The 15312-nt window shown below is 43.0% G+C and overlaps 1 protein-coding gene across 1 annotated transcript in view; it reads right to left on the bottom strand.

Annotated features, from left to right (window-relative positions):
• LOC138952785 (apoptosis-resistant E3 ubiquitin protein ligase 1-like) overlaps window positions 1-15312 on the bottom strand; it is a 105635-nt gene that overhangs the window by 15823 nt on the left and 74500 nt on the right. The window contains exons 7-13 of the mRNA XM_070324524.1: window positions 9964-10132; window positions 9530-9663; window positions 8966-9043; window positions 8350-8491; window positions 6040-6161; window positions 3172-3360; window positions 754-933 (exon numbers count right to left, since the gene is read on the bottom strand). Of these exons, the coding sequence (XP_070180625.1) occupies window positions 754-933; window positions 3172-3360; window positions 6040-6161; window positions 8350-8491; window positions 8966-9043; window positions 9530-9663; window positions 9964-10132 (1014 nt within the window). The remainder of the gene's footprint in view (window positions 1-753; window positions 934-3171; window positions 3361-6039; window positions 6162-8349; window positions 8492-8965; window positions 9044-9529; window positions 9664-9963; window positions 10133-15312) is intronic.

The raw sequence follows: 15312 nt of genomic DNA, 5'->3' as shown, positions 1-15312 counted from the left end.
TTTTTTACAATTTTCAGATTTTTAATGACCAAAGTCATCAATTAATTTTTAAGCCACCAAGCTGAAATGCAATACCGAAGTCCGGGCTTCGTCGAAGATTACTTGACCAAAATTTCAACCAATTTGGTTGAAAAATGAGGGCGTGACAGTGCCGCCTCAACTTTCACGAAAAGCCGGATATGACGTCATCAAAGACATTTATCAAAAAAATGAAAAAAACGTTCGGGGATTTCATACCCAGGAACTCTCATGTCAAATTTCATAAAGATCGGTCCAGTAGTTTAGTCTGAATCGCTCTACACACACACACACACAGACACACAGACACACAGACACACGCACATACACCACGACCCTCGTTTCGATTCCCCCTCGATGTTAAAATATTTAGTCAAAACTTGACTAAATATAAAAAGCATCTTGGCGTTCACAAATAAAACATACTTCATCTGGGCCCCATCATCATCATCATCATCATCATCATCATCATCATCATCACCACAACCACCATCATCACCATCACCATCACCACCATCATAACCATCACCATCACCACCATCATCATCACCACCACCACCACCACCATCATCATCACCACCACCACCACCACCATCATCATCACCATCACCATCATCACCACCACCACCACCACCACCACCATCATCACCATCACCATCACCACCATCATCACCATCACCATCACTTTTTCTATAGCCGATAGCTATTGCATCAATCTTGTTATTATTGCCTTACCTTGTAGTTGACCCTGAGCCCCATGAGCTGTGCGAGGAAGGACTTGGAGAATCGTGCCTTGACCAGCTGTCTGTAGGGCCGCCCCAGCGATGACTCAAACAGACACTTGCCAACCACCTTCCCCGCAAACTCGTACAGTTTCAGTTTCAGGTCTGGAGGCCGCTTTGGGTTGGGATGAACCTGTTCAAATATGTTGTGAAGCTTTTAAAACTTCCAAAAATCTGGTCTTGGGGTGTGCACGTTAAAGATCCCACGATTGACAAAAGGGTCTTTCCTGGCAAAATTGTATAGGCATAGATAAAAATGTCCACCAAAATACCCGTGTGACTTGGAATAATAGGCCGTGAAAAGTAGGATATGCGCCGAAATGGCTGCGATCTGCTGGCCGATGTGAATGCGTGATGTATTGTGTAAAAAAAATTCCATCTCACACGGCATAAATAAATCCCTGCGCCTTGAATATGTGCACGATATAAATTGCATAAAAAAAAAAAATAATATAAAAAAAATAAAAATAAATCCCTGCGCTTAGAACTGTACCCACGGAATACGCGCGATATAAGCCTCATATTGATTGATTGATTGAAATGGGGGTAACTTTACAGGTTATGAACAGAAAATCTGAGAAATGAAATGCAAAAAGAACGTATGTTAATCAGAAAGCTGTGGTAAGTGAAAGGTTCTTTAAGCAGTTAAGACACATGACCACACATTCAGACACACACAGACACACACACACATGCCCATCAAAAGCACATATATACTCATAGGAAAAAGTTAGGGACCACTTACGCAAACAAACACAGCTTCCAAACCACCCAACAAAATTGAATCAAATTTGTAACATGTTTAATTCATTATCTCTGCGATCCTTTTCCAAAATATGGTGACATTTCATTCACGCATTACGTGTCAACATGCTCTGAAACAACATGGGGGTCGAAAAAAAAATTTGCAAGTTCCGAACAGTTCAGTAATGGGTGTGTCCGCCGCGTTTTGCGATGCCTTCTGCAGTCCTGTTCCGCATCGAGTTTACCAGCTTCCTGCAGAAGGCCTGAGGAATGGCCTGCCATTCGATTTGCAGGAACTGAAGCAGTTGCTGCAGGTTCCTTGGGGGTGGGTGGTTGTTTCTCACTCGCCTGTCCAGCTCATCCCACAGGTGCTCGATGGCCCTCACCCTTACGCCTCCACACACGAGCCCGACCGTCATGATGGTGCAGATTAAAGCGGGACTCATTGCTGAACAGCACATCGGCCCATTGCTGGCGTGTCCACCTGGCATGGTTGTGACAGAACGCCAAACGAGCCTGGCGATGAGCTGCTGTCAATCGTGGCCGTACAGCTGAACGACGTGATCGCAGGTGTTTGCAGATGGTTTTCGTGCTGACGTTGGTGTTTGTTGCCACCCTCAGCTGGCCCCTGATGATGTTTGCAGTGTTGCCTTGCTGCTGCAGAGCTTGTCTTCTGATGAAGCGATCTTCACGCTGTGTTGTCTTCTTAGGCAGTCCTGACCTGGGCCTCTCCAGAACGCTGTTGGTGGCCTGGAACTTCTGATGCAGCCTGACCACGACAGAATGGGACACTCCAAGTCGTCTGCCCACTTCTCGCTTGCTTACGCCGTCTTGCAGCCATGCGATGGCCCGGGCTTTGTTGAAGGTGGTCACCTTTCGTCTGGGAGGCATAGTGAGAAGATGGTGGCTAGCGGAAAATCGCGGGGCTATAAAGCCTAACTGGTGACAACAGTTCACTCTCAACACATCCTCCCTGCACGTGCATAACGAATTTTTCATATTTCCCGCCCAGGCTTGCCCACGCGCCAGCGTAAAAATGGTCCACTTTTTGCAGTTTGGCAGTTTCTGTCTCGTGCCCTAGCCAGGCCTCCGTGGATCCCGAGCAAGTTTCCTGCTAACACAGCATTGTACACTGGTGAGTACGGCCTGACAGCCATTTGGTTTTATAAACTTAGGAACAAGGAGTTTGGCACAGATGAAGTCAGCTGTTTTTTTCAAGGGCGGTCCCTAACTTTTGCCGTTCAGTATACATGCATGTATACACATACCCACACATACACACGCGTACATGCACACACACACATACACGCACACACACATAGACACAAACACACTCCTTGTAACACCCCATTTTCTACTCACCCCCATCCCATCCCATCCAACTCCACCTAGAAATGTAAAATAAACACTGACCAGTGCTTGTGGAAATGTGGAGAACCTCATGAAGAGACCAGACCATGCGGGGTCAGACTTCTGTGCACAGCAGCTCAAACCACAGATACACGCGTACATGCACACACACACGCACACACGCACACACACACACACTCCTTATGACACCCCATTTTCGACTCACCCCCATCCCATCCAACTCCACCCAACCCCGAAATGTGAAATAAACACTGACCAGTGCTTGTGGAGATGTGGAGAACCTCATGAAGAGACCGGACCGTGCTGGGTCAAAGAGTTCTGTGCACAGCAGCTCAAACCACTCTCGCCTCAAGCCACCCCAGTCCAGCCCCTCCTCGCCAACGAAGGAAAGCTCAAAGAGTCGGCACCAGTCGCCAAGGTCAAAGTGTCGCGTCACCTTGTAGGACTGCAAGGACAACACTGCATCAAGGGAGAATTGTGTCATCTCAACAACACTGCATCAAGGGAGATGTGTCATCTCAACAACACTGCATCAAGGGAGATGTGTCATCTCAACAACACTGCATCAAGGGAGATGTGTCATCCCAACAACACTGCATCAAAGGAGATGTGTCATCTCAACAACACTGCATCAAGAGAGATGTGTCATCTCAACAACACTGCATCAAGGGAGATGTGTCATCTCAACAACACTGCATCAAGAGAAATGTGTCGATCACCTGAACAAATTTATTCTTGCAAAGACAGAGTATGGCTGCCTATATGGCGGGGTAATTAAAAACGATTGTACACGCTGTCTGGATGGCAGAGTGGCCTTCTGTGTACCAAGTAGCCTCGCCAGGTTCAGCGCAAGTACAATAATAACAAGAAATTAATTTGAAAATGATATGTCTTCAGGGAAATGTGAGCAGTCTTAATCTTGCTTACTTTTCAACCTGCTGACAACACATTACCTGAGCATTATCTGACAGAGAATCTCTCTTTTTCAAATTTCTAAAATATCCCCGTTTATTTACCTTTCCCTTTCATCATAATGGAATTTTAGTCCAGCAGAATCTGCTCGAGACAATTTGAACATAGAAACTAACCATTTTTGAATTGAGGGTGACCCCCAAAAAATGCAACCCACAAAAATGCTAACGTCTACATCTGTTGGCCGAATAACTTGATATTTTGGGAAAATTAACTTCTTCAGGTTACGCCGTCCACGAAGTGGCAAGTTTGTAGGTCAAATGGTCTGGCTTTTGACTTTTGTGCAATTTCAAAAAAGTTTCCTAATTCGGGGATCTACACAGTGCGAGGTTTGAAATTGAGAGGTAGCCAAACTAACCTGATTTAAGCGCTCCAAATTGTTACCTTTGGGGTTGCTTGAACGACCTAGTACATGTATACCATAACCAACCTTAAAGTTAGACAATCAGTGACTGGAATACAGCAATTACAGCCAGGGTCAGGGAATTTCCCATGGAGGAATGCGTTCATGTTATTGATGAATTTTGCATGCCATTGTGTAAGTGACTGACTTTACAACGAAGGGGGTGATTTTTCCAGTCATTTGAGTTTAGCGAATATCTTCATAGTTGTTGTACATGGACTTCAGTTTGTTCACGACTATTCCACAAGTTTCCAGTCACTAGGTAAAATAGTCCGACTTTCACCTTCTCTCCAAAATGTTCCAAATTACACCTCAATGACACCAACGCTTTCCTGTCTAGGGATTGTCCTAAACCTAATTGTAACTGCTTTTTTCAGGTCACCAATGATCTAGAGGGGGGAGGGGGTGAAGGAGGTGTTTTTTGTATACTCATTAAATCAGGTAAGTATTGCTACTTCTCAATGTCAAACATCGTTATGTTAAGTCAATCACCAAATTTGGTGGACACTTTTTTTCTTTTTTTTTAATTGCGCAAAAGTCACACCATTTAATCTACAAAATTCGACGGGGGCAATAGCCTTGTGGATAAGAAGCCACTAAGCGGAAGATCGTGGGTTTGAGTCCCGGCCATGCCTGGTGGGTTAAGGGTGGAGATTTGTTTGATCTCCAAGGTCAACTTACGTGTAGACCCGCTACTGCTTTATCCCCTTTCGTGTGTACAGGCAAACACAAGACCAAGTACGCACGGAAAAGAATCTGTAATCCATGTCGGAGTTCGGTGGGTTATAGAAACACAAAAATACCTAGCATGCTTCCCCCGGAAGCCGTGTATGGCTGCCTAAATGTCGGGGTAGAAACGGTCATACATGTAAAAGCCGTGGGAGTTTCCGCCCATGAACGAAGAAGAAGAATCTACTAAATTGCCACTTTGTGGCAGGGTTATGCATAAGCTGAAACTAATGTATACTAAATATGAAGTAATTCGGTCAACAGATGTAGAAGTAATTAGCATTTTTGTGGGTTGCATTTTTGGGGGGGTCACCCTGTACATGTAAACTGAAATGAAGAAGACAGATTATATCAGATCTGACCACACAAATAACTTATTCCTGATGCATAAACAACTGTGACATAAAACATTTTTGTTAATAGACAAATTCCAGAAATAACTAGTCGGGTTTGTGTGGGTTGTGAAAGAGTGAATACCCTTGGTTTCAGTGAGTCAAATAATCCACATGTACTTCTGTCTACATGTTTCAGTGAGTCAAATAATCCACATGTACTTCTGTCTACATGTTTCAGTGAGTCAAATAATCCACATGTACTTCTGTCTACATGTTTCAGTGAGTCAAATAATCCACATGTACTTCTGTCTACATGTTTCAGTGAGTCAAATAATCCACATGTACTTCTGTCTACATGTTTCAGTGAGTCAAATAATCCACATGTACTTCTGTCTACATGTTTCACACACACCCCTTGCTAGTGACTGGCCTATAATGTCACGTTGAAAAGGTACATTTTCCCTTGTGACATTATAGGCCAAGTCACTAGCAAGGGGGACACAAGCATGTGTGGATTGTTTGTCTCACTAAAAGCAAGGGTATTAACTCTTTCACAACCCATACAAATCCGACAGTTATTTCCAAACATGGTCTGTTCTCAGGTCACACCTGCAATGACTGCTTTCTGTCACATATGATGAAATGGAGACCAGGCTACACAAAGCATGCACTGCGCAGCACTCACATGATGCAGGAGCCTGGAGCGGTCCACCTTGATGGGCATGGGAGTGTGGGCTTTCTTGGCGTGCAGCTGGCGCACCTCGTGGTTGAAAAACATCTGCTTGTCCTGGAATGTTTCCGACCCCCCTACACACACACACACAGCAAAGTAGCTGGTTACGCAGGTGCCGTCAGGCGTAAGGTGAGATCCCTCCTCATGAAGACCCCTTGTGTTGTCCACTGACCTGACTATCAAAGTCATTACAGTAGGACTCATGAAGACCCCTTGTGTTGTCCACTGACCTGACTATCAAAGTCATTACAGTAGGACTCATGAAGACCCCTTGTGTTGTCCACTGACCTGACTATCAAAGTCATTACAGTAGGACTCATGAAGACCCCTTGTGTTGTCCACTGACCTGACTATCAAAGTCATTACAGTAGGACTCATGAAGACCCCTTCTGTTGTCCACTGACCTGACTATCAAAGTCATTACAGTAGGACTCATGAAGACCCCTTGTGTTGTCCACTGACCTGACTATCAAAGTCATTACAGTAGGACTCATGAAGACCCCTTGTGTTGTCCACTGACCTGACTATCAAAGTCATTACAGTAGGACTCATGAAGACCCCTTCTGTTGTCCACTGACCTGACTATCAAAGTCATTACAGTAGGACTCATGAAGACCCCTTGTGTTGTCCACTGACCTGACTATCAAAGTCATTACAGTAGGACTCATGAAGACCCCTTGTGTTGTCCACTGACCTGACTATCAAAGTCATTACAGTAGGACTCATGAAGACCCCTTGTGTTGTCCACTGACCTGACTATCAAAGTCATTACAGTAGGACTCATGAAGACCCCTTCTGTTGTCCACTGACCTGACTATCAAAGTCATTACAGTAGGACTCATGAAGACCCCTTCTGTTGTCCACTGACCTGACTATCAAAGTCATTACAGTAGGACTCATGAAGACCCCTTCTGTTGTCCACTGACCTGACTATCAAAGTCATTACAGTAGGACTCATGAAGACCCCTTGTGTTGTCCACTGACCTGACTATCAAAGTCATTACAGTAGGACTCATGAAGACCCCTTCTGTTGTCCACTGACCTGACTATCAAAGTCATTACAGTAGGACTCATGAAGACCCCTTCTGTTGTCCACTGACCTGACTATCAAAGTCATTACAGTAGGACTCATGAAGACCCCTTCTGTTGTCCACTGACCTGACTATCAAAGTCATTACAGTAGGACTCATGAAGACCCCTTGTGTTGTCCACTGACCTGACTATCAAAGTCATTACAGTAGGACTCATGAAGACCCCTTCTGTTGTCCACTGACCTGACTATCAAAGTCATTACAGTAGGACTCCTGAAGACCCCTTCTGTTGTCCACTGACCTGACTATCAAAGTCATTACAGTAGGACTCATGAAGACCCCTTGTGTTGTCCACTGACCTGACTATCAAAGTCATTACAGTAGGACTCATGAAGACCCCTTCTGTTGTCCACTGACCTGACTATCAAAGTCATTACAGTAGGACTCATGAAGACCCCTTCTGTTGTCCACTGACCTGACTATCAAAGTCATTACAGTAGGACTCATGAAGACCCCTTCTGTTGTCCACTGACCTGACTATCAAAGTCATTACAGTAGGACTCATGAAGACCCCTTCTGTTGTCCACTGACCTGACTATCAAAGTCATTACAGTAGGACTCATGAAGACCCCTTCTGTTCTCCACTGACCTGACTATCAAAGTCATTACAGTAGGACTCATGAAGACCCCTTCTGTTGTCCACTGACCTGACTATCAAAGTCATTACAGTAGGACTTATGAAGACCCCTTCTGTTGTCCACTGACCTGACTATCAAAGTCATTACAGTAGGACTCATGAAATCATATCTGCAGTGCTGGGACACTTTCAGGCTGTCCTCAATTCACAGCTACCACTCGATGCAATTTAAGGCTCTGGCACCATGCCTCATCTGTCTCATGTTTTGTAAAAGTATTTGTACAGATAATAGTTCTTGTTTAAAAAGTGAAGTGGTTTTGTTATGAAAAAAAATGAGCAGCAGCTGCAAAACACAAAGGGGGACTCAAACCATCACCTGAGTTTGCAACATTCTGACATATAACAAATATAAAAAGGGTACACAAGGCAAATTACAGGGTAGGGTAGGGTGGGGAGGGGGGGGGTAGGGTTTAATGAGCAAAATGTGTGTCCTGCAAACCAAACAGAACTGGCCCAGTTGAGTTTGTTTTAAGTCAGAGGAATCCCTGTTGCTAATTAAGCACATCACAAATTGAGGGGACAGGAAAGGCGTACCTATTCTCTGCAACATGAAGCAGGAGAAGGTTGCAGCGATGGTGTTGCGGTCTTTGGATGCTAGCACCAGAGGGGGTTGGGCCCCGTCATCTATGGTGAAACTGGGAGCTCCCACCTGGTTATTGAAACCATTGAAGTAGAACTGCAAACGACAAAAGTGTCTGCTGGTGCAAGGAAGATGATAAAATGCAAACCTACAATTCAAGAGAAAGCATACATCTATCAGTATTTTAAAACACACACACACACACTCACAGACATGCACACACTCACAGACACAGACACACTAATCACCCCAAATACTTAGAATTCTGCATGAAAATAATAAACAGCATTTGTAATTACTCAAATCAAATCATAACAAAATAATCTGTCATTTCTGATCACTTCTTGGGTTACTCTGACCAAACAAAAAGATAAACAAACAGCTAAGGTTAACTGAAGTCAAAAATGGAGAGAGAAAAACACACTAAATTTTTCACATAGATGTGTTCACTTGAAACTTCAGAACAAAATAATCCCTTTAATAATTACCAAAGCATACTGTAAACAGGATGCATTTGTTTAGCATCAGACAGAACATTTCACTGAGAAACAACGTTATGTGCAGTCTTACCTTTGTAGATGGACAGACCCGATACGTACACAGTTTCTTTGGGTAGATTTTGAAGTAAAATTCTTTCAGAGTAAGTTGCTGAAATAAAAAGAATAACACTGCTCTGACAATCTGCCAAATGTGAGGCTAAAACTTTTGCAGATAAACAAAAAAATAGTTAAATTTGTACTGTAATTGCCATCAGCAATCGCCCAGTCCAACCACTTACGTTAAAAGTATACCTTGTCATATAATTAAACCTTCAAAAATTCAAGCAAGTTCAAAAGAAGTATACAAAAGAAAAAATACAACAACAAAAAACACGAGCATGTGCTACACTTCTGTTATACATCTGCACACACCATTTTTTACTCAAACATAACATGCACACTGAAGCATGCATGCACTCGCAAGCATGCACACACACACTTAGCACACACACTGAGCACACACACACACACACACACACACACACACACTGAACGCACACACACACACACACACACACACACACACACACACACACACAAACACTGACGCACACACACACACACACACACACACAACACACACACATCTGCATACCTTTGGAGAGATGTAGAGATAGACTTTTTTTGGCTTTTCCAGTTTCTCGTTGTTACACGCTACAAGCCTGACTTCATAGTACAAGTTGTGTCTCCGCTTCACCACGTTTTTCTTCACTTTCGCCAGTTCATCACCTAGACATATGCACAACACCTTGGATAAGGTCATGAGTGTTCATCTAGCACTTTCTCCACACTCTTTTACCCTCTTTCATCCAGAAGATTAAATAATACAATATGTCAAAACTCACTGAGAAAATACAGGTTCAAATAGTCAAAATCCTTTCCTGATAACTCATTTATCTTCAAGACAAAGGCAAGATACTACATCCCAGTTTTTCCATACAAAATGTATGACAAACACAGACAGACAGACAAGTAGACACACACACACCCAACTTGAGAGCAGTAGAATATTAGCACAAATGAACTCACCGCTGAGAACTATGATGCTGAACTCTCCATTCTTTAACTTAACGTCGCCATAAGAAACGGTTGCTTGGTAACAGCCTTCCTTCTCCATCTTGATGAACATGGTGAGGCGTTTCTCCTGCACGCTGTAGATGATCTGTGTTGCCGGTGTGTACCTCACTCCCGTTCCCGCCTAGTGTTCACAATAAAACAGATCAAAAACATTATAGAAACGCAAAGCATAAGCATATAAGCAATTTAGTGGAGAACCCTCCCTTTAGAGACCTTCCTACTAGTCTAGTGTCACATTTTCAATTCATAAAGTCTGTAAATTTACATCTAGTTTCAGACTCCATCCCTTTTCAGAGCCGATTTTCTCAGATTTGTGGAGGTCTAACAAGCTGGGTTCCAATGTACATCAGTCTGAAGATGGAAAAAGAGCAAGAAACAAGCAAAGTGACCTGGGAAAGGAAAATAGTGTTGAGTATATGTTTTGTATTGTGACCTTGCATAACAATGTCTATTACTTAATCCTGGTAAATAGATGTTAACTATCAATCATTTTCTAAACTACAGGAAAAAGAAGAAAGTCAATGATATTTGTTTCGAGCATATCATCTCCTAAACAAAATATGCCAGCTGAACTTCCTCAAATGCTAAATTTGATGTATGTGTCTTTGTGGGCTCCTGGGGACTTCAAACTTCCTAAGCCAGGCTGCAGATGTAAGACAGACAGACATATCGACACATAAGATTGGTACAAAGATGACCAGCAACACAAACCACAAATCTATATGAACTCTGCTCTGTTCTGAGTCAATGACAAAATTGAGAGACATAAGTGAAACCCCACTTTCAAGCCTAACAGTTAAAAAATATCAAACATAAAAACGAGAAAGAGAAAATCATGTCTTAAATGGCAGTGAGTCTTAAAATGGTGGTACATTTACAGACATTACCAGGGTTTAACCTGGGAGAAAAAGGCAATGGGACATGTGTCCCCATCAACCAAATTCCGATGGGACATAGTCGAAGGCAAGAAGCGCCAAAGAGGCCTGTACGCGTTTTGACCAAAGATGCAAAATGGTGCAATAATGGTGCCATCTGAGAATTAGCTGCTATATCGTGTTATCTCTGTATGTATGTGTATGTGTGTGTGTGTGTGTGTGTAATCCGATGTAAAGTGTACATTTGGTGGCGCAGTGGTACGTAATCTCAATGCACCCTTTGACGCACTGACGGAAATTGTGATGAGACATTTTCAGATTTAATGCGCCAATGGCGCAGGGCGCACTAGTAAATGAAACCCTGCATTACCAACAGAAAATCTGGACAATCTGGACAATCTGGAAGTAGTAAAAGGGGGTCTTAAAATAAAGGATCTTAAAAAGCGGGTTCCACTGTATTGTCAGCATTTTTCACCAGACTGTTGAATAAATAAATGAATCACAACAATAACATCAACAAAAAGAAGAGAAATCAATAATATGCTTAAAAACCAGCATCATTCATTGTAATTAGTAACATACAGGCCAAAGTGAATCAGCAGAAGAGAGAAGACATTTGTTTCATACGTCACATGAGATTTCTGCAAATGCCCCTAACAATGATGAATCTCCACCATTTAGTCATTTTTCACTTGGCTAATCCTAGTGGATGAAACTGAAAAAGTCTATGTGGAGGGACAGCCCCATTAAAATTATAAAACAGCCAAGCACAGAAAAAAGGAATAAATCACCGTACAGTGAAACTCCCTTTTTAAAGACCTCAAACAATCATGCAGGTTATAAACAGGAGTAAGTCTTAAAACAGAGAAATGTATGGAGATTATAAACAGAACATCAGGAAAGTCCACATCTTTAAAGGGAGTAAGTCTTAAAACAGAGAAATGTATGGAGATTATAAACAGAACATCAGGAAAGTCCACATCTTTAAAGGGAGTAAGTCTTAAAACAGAGAAATGTATGAAGATTATAAACAGAACATCAGGAAAGTCCACATCTTTAAAGGGAGTAAGTCTTAAAACAGAGAAATGTATGGAGATTATAAACAGAACATCAGGAAAGTCCACATCTTTAAAGGGAGTAAGTCTTAAAACAGAGAAATGTATGGAGATTATAAACAGAACATCAGGAAAGTCCACATCTTTAAAGGGAGTAAGTCTTAAAACAGAGAAATGTATGGAGATTATAAACAGAACATCAGGAAAGTCCACATCTTTAAAGGGAGTAAGTCTTAAAACAGAGAAATGTATGAAGATTATAAACAGAACATCAGGAAAGTCCACATCTTTAAAGGGAGCAAGTCTTAAAACAGAGAAATGTATGAAGATTATAAACAGAACATCAGGAAACTCCACATCTTTAAAGGGAGTAAGTCTTAAAACAGAGAAATGTATGGAGATTATAAACAGAACATCAGGAAAGTCCACATCTTTAAAGAGAGTAAGTCTTAAAACAGAGAAATGTATGGAGATTATAAACAGAACATCAGGAAAGTCCACATCTTTAAAGAGAGTAAGTCTTAAAACAGAGAAATGTATGGAGATTATAAACAGAACATCAGGAAAGTCCACATCTTTAAAGGGAGTAAGTCTTAAAACAGAGAAATGTATGGAGATTATAAACAGAACATCAGGAAAGTCCACATCTTTAAAGGGAGTAAGTCTTAAAACAGAGAAATGTATGGAGATTATAAACAGAACATCAGGAAAGTCCACATCTTTAAAGGGAGTAAGTCTTAAAACAGAGAAATGTATGGAGATTATAAACAGAACATCAGGAAAGTCCACATCTTTAAAGGGAGTAAGTCTTAAAACAGAGAAATGTATGAAGATTATAAACAGAACATCAGGAAAGTCCACATCTTTAAAGGGAGCAAGTCTTAAAACAGAGAAATGTATGAAGATTATAAACAGAACATCAGGAAAGTCCACATCTTTAAAGAGAGTAAGTCTTAAAACAGAGAAATGTATGGAGATTATAAACAGAACATCAGGAAAGTCCACATCTTTAAAGGGAGTAAGTCTTAAAACAGAGAAATGTATGGAGATTATAAACAGAACATCAGGAAAGTCCACATCTTTAAAGAGAGTAAGTCTTAAAACAGAGAAATGTATGGAGATTATAAACAGAACATCAGGAAAGTCCACATCTTTAAAGGGAGTAAGTCTTAAAACAGAGAAATGTATGGAGATTATAAACAGAACATCAGGAAAGTCCACATCTTTAAAGAGAGTAAGTCTTAAAACAGAGAAATGTATGAAGATTATAAACAGAACATCAGGAGCATTACAAATTTTCTGTCCGAATTGTAGGTCATACCTGCAATGTGCGGACAGACGGTCATCAAATTTCACCACAACTGTGACCAAATCAGTAACAGAGCAGCATGGCTAATCCGACTCCTGGTACAAAGGTCAAAGCAGCAGTGGAAACAGGAGCAATGTCAGTCTCCTGTTAACTTAAGCGCACGTGTACCGAGCAGGCGGGGGGGGGAGGGGGGGGGTTGATTTGGGTCAGAAGTGGGGTAGGCACTTTTGTTGTCAGTCTTTACGTTCTTGCTTTCAGAGGAGAAGATGCCAATTCGAAAATGCACTATGCTCTTCTATTTGTTCCCCTTGTCTGCCGGACATAAACAATGGAAGCTATAGCGCCCCAGGCCCTGGGAGTCACATAGTTAAAATCGAAAATTAATTAAATTTTCATTTGATTAATATACTTACCCGAATCACATATAGCATTGACGCAGTCAGTCTAAGGTGTCTGAAAAACGCTATCCCGTCTATAGTATAAGGGAAGCAACCCATACAAAAAAGTAGCAAGCTTGCCACATAGGGTTACCTCCCGTAGTGTGTATTACGTCACGCTACTGTACCCCACACATGGTATCCTCATTCGACTTCTAGAATACATAGAAACTAAAAGTGGGGAAGGTGGGAGGGAATTACCTATGTGATTCGGGTAAGTATATTAATCAAATGAAAATTTAATTAAAAATTTTCGATTAAATTACATATTCTTACTCCGAATCACATATAGCAGATAACTCCAACAAGGTGGTGGGTAAGATCAAAAAAGTTCAAACTCACTCTTATGTTCTGGAGAGGCATTGCCCCGCTGCCATCAAGGCAGGGAGTGACCGTGATCCCTCCCTGCAAACAGCAGCGATGTCTCTCGGTTAGAATAATAATGAAGACGTCGTCCGAGCACTAGTAGGCTGTGTGCAAGACGTCGTCTAATCTCCGAAACCGTAAAACGGCCAAGGAGGAGGCCCATGCCCTGGATTCGTGTACTCGGGCTGAGTAGAGGGGGAAGACAGGATGAGCCCCCCCCCCCCCCCCCCCTTCGTGACAGGCTCCAAATATAGGCTTGCTTAAAGAGAGCCTACACCCACCTGGCCAAGGTAGTCCTCGTAATGACCTTATCCAGCGACATGTTCAGAGAAATGAACAAGAGCTTCTGCGAGCTCAAACGAATAGGTTGGATGCGCGCCAGATAGGCCTCCAGGGCCCTAAACGGACAAATAACCCTATCCGGGTCGTCCTGCGCCAAAATATGGGAGAGCGACTTCACCAGAACGCACGGTGAAGGCTGGCCTGGTGTCTGGTTCTTGGCCAGAAAAGTCTCGCGAAAACGCGAGGACAAGAAACCATCCTGCTCCCGGGCAATGTCCTGAGGACTTCCGGACAGAGCGTGGATTTCGCTACCTCTGCGAGCAAATGCCAGAAGTAGCAGGAACAGAGCCTTACGTGTAAGGTTAGAAAGACTGGAGTCTCCCAGAGGCTCAAAGTCCGCCGAGCTTAAAAACCCTAGGACCAGGAAAAGGTCCCGCGTGGGCAAAGAAGAGCGCTTGACGTCCTCGAGGGACGCGCCCTTAATAACTCCAGCGACGACTCCACAGACGTTGATGGTATGACCAATCTGTTTGAGAGACGAGGCGAACGCCGATCTACGACCTTCAAAGAGAAGGAGGAAGTCAGCCAAGGCGAAAGTGCCCGTGCAAGGCCGGGAACGCCTCATTGGGGGGTGGGGCTTTCCACTGGAAGAGCCCCTACCCCTGCCCGACGAAGATCTCTTGCCCAACCCACGGGAAGGGGCACGAGATCTTTTCCTGGAAGCAGGGTGCGCCTGAGCGGAGGTCTTAGCCTGCTAAGGCTGAGCCTGCTTAGGTGCGGCCTGCTTTTGCTGCTTCAGAGCTTGAGGCGCAAAAGAAGAGAACTGCTGTTCTCTGTTGGTTTCAATCTCCTGCTTCCTGGCATCAGAGGCCAGGTTGCCGAAGAGAGAACCGTCCACCAAGGGTGACGATGTGAGGGTGTTCCTCGTCGACTCCTCAGAAAACTGGGAGTGGGCGAGAAACAAGTCCCTTCTGCAC

The sequence above is a fragment of the Littorina saxatilis genome, linkage group LG17, assembly GCF_037325665.1.
Source record: "Littorina saxatilis isolate snail1 linkage group LG17, US_GU_Lsax_2.0, whole genome shotgun sequence".
NCBI classification, from domain to species: Eukaryota; Metazoa; Mollusca; class Gastropoda; order Littorinimorpha; family Littorinidae; genus Littorina; species Littorina saxatilis.
The sequence above is the reverse complement of the archived record's forward strand: the minus strand, read 5'-3'. Positions and strand labels throughout refer to the sequence as shown.